This window comes from Polistes canadensis, unplaced genomic scaffold (genome assembly GCF_001313835.1).
Source record: "Polistes canadensis isolate GaletaPanama2010 unplaced genomic scaffold, ASM131383v1 scaffold_215, whole genome shotgun sequence".
In the NCBI taxonomy this organism is placed as follows: domain Eukaryota; kingdom Metazoa; phylum Arthropoda; class Insecta; order Hymenoptera; family Vespidae; genus Polistes; species Polistes canadensis.
Genome location: NW_014569762.1, coordinates 118,521 through 123,758, shown reverse-complemented (window position 1 = coordinate 123,758; position 5,238 = coordinate 118,521). Strand labels below are relative to the sequence as shown.

The 5,238-nt window shown below is 28.0% G+C and overlaps 2 protein-coding genes across 2 annotated transcripts in view; both read left to right on the top strand.

The window, feature by feature from the left end:
- Positions 1 to 67, top strand: part of LOC106790109 — a 2,959-nt gene extending 2,892 nt beyond the window's left edge. The window contains exon 5 of the mRNA XM_014754810.1: positions 50 to 67. Coding sequence (XP_014610296.1) covers positions 50 to 67 — 18 coding nt within the window. The remainder of the gene's footprint in view (positions 1 to 49) is intronic.
- On the top strand, positions 7 to 4,316 carry LOC106790114 (breast cancer type 2 susceptibility protein-like). Its single transcript, XM_014754814.1, has 11 exons — positions 7 to 999; positions 1,081 to 1,227; positions 1,297 to 1,385; positions 1,466 to 1,699; positions 1,766 to 1,916; positions 1,997 to 2,209; positions 2,289 to 2,499; positions 2,589 to 2,979; positions 3,044 to 3,227; positions 3,303 to 3,602; positions 3,703 to 4,316. Exons 1-11 carry the CDS (start codon positions 640 to 642, stop codon positions 4,063 to 4,065), a joined length of 2,643 nt encoding a protein of 880 aa, XP_014610300.1. The 5' UTR covers positions 7 to 639; the 3' UTR covers positions 4,066 to 4,316.
- The last annotated feature ends 922 nt before the right edge of the window (positions 4,317 to 5,238 follow it).

Below are 5,238 nucleotides of genomic sequence, written 5' to 3'. Positions count from 1 at the left end.
AATGTATCAGAGTCTGCTATTTCGAAAGCAAAATCTTTGCTTGAAACAGATGACGTTACATCCTTAACGAATATTCAATTAAACAATGAAAGTAATTTACGTAATAGTCATAAAATAAAAAATCTATCATCTTCTTTTGTAACAGTAGGTTGTCGATCATTGAATATTTGCAATAAAACATTATCCAATGCGAAGAAAATCCTGTTTGGACAATTAGATGACATTCAAATTAATAAGAATGTTACAAATGAATTGAAAGAACGAGTTGAGTCACTAGAGGATTTAGAAAATATTAATACAAATTTAAATGAATCTTCTTTAAGAAGAAACAAAGTGTCAAAAATTGGATTTACAACCGCAGCAGGGTGTGAAGTTATTATTTCTAATGAAGCATTGAACAGAGCCGAACTTTTTCTTTCAGATGATACTTACGATATTAATCAATGCAATAATTTGCTTAATAAATCAATAAATAAACGAAAGAGTCTGCACACGTGTGATAATACTGCAGATAAATTATTATTTAATACAAAGAAAGTAAGACTGTCTGACAAAGATATTACCGATGAAAAAGAAAATCAAAAGTTATATGATAATACAGAAGCTATTAACCAAACTAATTCTTTTTCTAATGAAATAATGGCTAGTACAGCTGCACTTTTAGCAGATGAAAGAGATAATGATCAAACCATGGAATGGATTTCTCAGGTAGATAATTGTGAAAAGGAAGTACCGTCTAGTCCTATTATCGGAAGACAACCTACTTCACGAAAAAGGGGCAAAAAGAGGAATGTACAACATAGCATAAAGCAGAAGTTGAAATCATTGATTAAAGATGATATAAGCAGTAATGTAAATGAAGATAGTGTTAAATGCAATAATACTTCTGAGAAGGAACTTATATCGATGCAAGAAATAAATTTAAAGCCTAATATTGATCCACCAATCAATAATGTTACAGATATTTTCCAAAAGCATCTTGAGGCTATCTCAGAACAAGTTAGTAACATAATGTAAATTAAGATTTGAATTTTTAAATATTTATTCATTATGATTATATATATATATTTATTGTCCTAGGAAAATATAATTAAAAGGAAAAAGCTCGATAGACCTAAAGCTATTAAAGGCAAATTGTTATTATACAAAGAAGAAAATCATAATACTCGTTTATCTTGGAAAAAACTTGTAGGCAATGACGTACCAAGTCTATGCACTCCCGAGGAGGTATTAATAAAATATATACAAATGTCATCTATTCTTAATTAATTGTTTAATAATTTTTTTTTTTTATAGCTTATCGATCGAGGTATATCATCAGAAATATTAACAATCACATCTACTACAGCTTTATCATTCAAATTTCGCTGCATTGATTTTTATGGGTAACATAAGAACAGTCTTCTCAGTATTTTCTTATTTAACATTCGTTTTATATAATACTAATTATTTATATTTTACATAGAGAAGAATTCATTTACAATAATTCATGTGGATTAGAGATGGAAGATGGTGGTTATCTTATACCAGATAAGGATAACTGTATAGGAATTTTTGAGATTAAACGATCCTTTCTAGCAAGTCCAGGAGTTGATCCGAGTCTTATTCCTATAGATTGGATTGAAAATCATTACAAATGGATTATTTGGAAACTAGCATCTATGGATAGAATTAAATTTAATTTTATTATTATACCAAGGTAAATATTTAATTAATTACTGTAATATATTATTATAAATTACTAAAAGCTTTATTTATAATATAGGTCATTGACACCGTCTAACGTTATGCTACAACTTAAATATCGTTACGATCGTGAAATCGATAGATTGCAAAGGTCATGTTTAAGAAGGATATTGGAAAAAGATGATTGTGCATCCAAACGAATGGTTTTATGTGTATCATCTATTACTGAGGTAAATATATATTAATAGACAATAAATTTCATTATATTTCTTTCGAAAATTAGTCAATGTATTTTCATTTTTGCGTACAGTCCAGAGATGACAAAAATAGAGAATCTAGTCCAATAGTATCAAATATAAATTATTGGAAAATGATATTAACAGATGGATGGTATAGCATTCCTGTTTTTATTGATACAACCATGATGAGTTACATATCATCTGGAAAAATACGCGAAGGTACAAAATTAATGATATTTGGAGCAGAGTTGTTGAATCTTGATCAGGGTTGCTCTCCTTTAGAAGTATGTATAGTAACAAAATTAATGAAATTTTTCTTTTATATGATTGATATTATTTTAATATTATTATCTTATTAATTAGATTCCATATGATGTATCATTAAGAATTCATACCAATTCAACCAGAAGAACTAAATGGGATACTAAATTAGGGTATACACATTGTCCTGGACCTATGCTAATTAAGTTAAAAAATGTGTGCCCTAGTGGTGGTTTAGTTGGCAAACTTAAAGTTATGATTACTAGAACATATCCAATGTTATATCATGAAAAAAATCCTTCTGGAGAATCTAGTATGATAGAATTTCATATTTTTGCAACAATTAATCTTAATACTTAAATAATATATATGTGTATATATATAAAAATTAACTTATTCCAGTTTTTCGAAACAGTCGATGCGAAGAGAAGGCTAATCTCGCTTTCGAAGAACAGTATAGATTAAAAGTAGAAGCGTTTTATGCAGAAGCCGAACAAAAATTTAATTCTGCTAGAAATGATAATTTTTATTCTGATGATATTGATTTGAATGGACAAGAGAAAAAAATGGTAAATCAAAGTCGCGTAGTAGAGGAATTTAAGCAAGAATTAGAATCAAAGTTACGTGAAAATATGCCACCACCTCGTCAAGTTTCATCGGTTCTTAAAGTTCGCATCAATGAAGAAAATACTAGTGCAATATTAACAATTTGGGCTCCTAGTGAAGATATCATCGATATTTTTAAAGAAGGAACTCGTATATCGATTCATAATGTAATTGCTTCTGGCAAGCGGTATGTATTTATTAAAAATATAGTTTCCTTTCTTTTTATTGTTATATTTAATAATATTTTACAGATCCGGTGATCTTCAACTTACAGCATCTCGAAGTACAATATTCAATATAGAAGAAAAATGTAAAGATTTTCCTCAATCTCGTATATATACTCCATTGCGGAGTATAACAGATAATTCGTTTAATCCACTTTATGGAGAATTCGATACTATAGGGGTCGTTTCATCAATTATTAATTGTCCTTATGTAAGTGTATTTATTGTTATATTTAAATTAGTTTAAAAATACATCTAATTGATGTAATATTCCTTTTTTTTTAAGGGTATGAAAAATTTTGATGCTGTAAATATAGCATGTCCATTATCACATGAAAATCCGGAAGAAAATGATACATCAGGATCTTCATATTTATCTATTTTATTTTGGCAAGGCGTATCTACATTTGGTTATACAGAAATTCTTACTATAGGTTCTCTTGTAGCCTGTAGCAATTTAGAATGGAGATGTGCCACTTCTTGGAATATACCAATAGCATATTGTACAGATAGAAGTGTATTTACGCGTAATCCTCGGCATAATCATCTTCGCCAAGCTTTTGAAAATATTAAAGATTTAATCAAGGTAAATAATATGTTATTTTGTTTTTATATAATTTTCTTGGTTTGTCATTTTATCTCTCTGGTAGATAAAATAATAATATAATTCTTCTTATTTTTTTTAGATACCCTATGCGAATTATGCTGCCAAATGTGCAGAAAATATCTCATTAGAAGTACAAAAGAAAACAAATTTAAGAACACCTTCGTACATTACTCCTGATAAAAATACCCCAAACAAAGAGACATTGACCACAAATAATATATCTAATTCAATAGGCTCTAATCCACGCTCGGACTCACGAAATTCTAATTCGATTAGATCAGCAGCTTTGCAAAGGCGCTTAGAAAAACTTCATTATTATAGTAATCCACCCGAACTTTCTCCAATTGTTCTTAAAAATGCTTCGAGTAGAGTGTCACTTGATTTTCGTTCTCCTATTCGTAATAACAATTTAAAACCAACGAAACTCAATGTAAATCCTTGAAGATATTATATTTGAACAGGGTTTTTTATTCAGAGAATATATATAGCATATATATGCAGTTATCATGCTATTTGTGTAATGTTGATATATTATAATGAAGTAATTGTCGTGTGCGAATTAATTTTTAAGCTGTAACAACATATAAGGAAAGAGATAATTTATATTTTTGTATATGGTATATAAGTCAATGTTAATATATTATATGTAAAATATAAATTGTTGAGATATTGATAAAAATTGAATTTACAAATGAAATTTGTTTGAGAGATTATTTATATAAGTAAATATACATACATGTAATTCATAAGATCAGTCCATTCCAAATTAACTAATATTATGAAGAAAGAATATTGAATATTTCTAAATTTTGCAAAATTTTAACATATTAGATATTATTGGAAAGAATATTAAAATAAAATAATAAACATTATATAAAATAGAAATTTTACAACAAAATTATCTTTTAATTTAAATGAAATTTATAAGTTTTCTTTCCTTTACCTTGGAAGGTATATTGTAAATATAAGTGTTGAAGTTGCTTGTTGTAAATGATATGATTTATTGTAAAAAAAATATTTTGAATGCCCCTAAACTTATTTCGAATAAATAATTAAGTAGGTGGCGCTAATAGCGTGACTTGAATTGCGATGCGCACTTCGCCGACGTGCGCATAGGGAGAAATGATGTGTATCGCAACCACCATAACCGTTTAGTACTCGGCGTGAGGTTGGCAGGGTAAGTTGTTATTGTCATTTTCTCATTCCTCTTCTCATTCTCTTTCTCATTCTCTTTCTCATTTTCATCATCGGTTTTTAAGGTCGATCGGTATTTTTCAAGAAATAAGTAAATTCATGTATAAATATAATTGACTATAAAATACATAATCAAAATAATCTACAATGAAAATTATATTTTTTGTTTATATATTATAAAATAATCGATTCACGCGATTTATGATCGATTTCGATAAATCGAAGCGTTTTGACCGTTGATACCAAGTTCAACCGTTATTTATCTACGCAACATTTTCTCTTTTGTATTTGCCGACATACTAGAGTTATATTATTTTCGATTTTTTGACAAGAATTTATCTAAGCAACATTTTCATTTTTGTATTTTCCGGTATACTAGAGTTATATTATTTTCGATTTTTAGACAAGAATTTATCTAAGC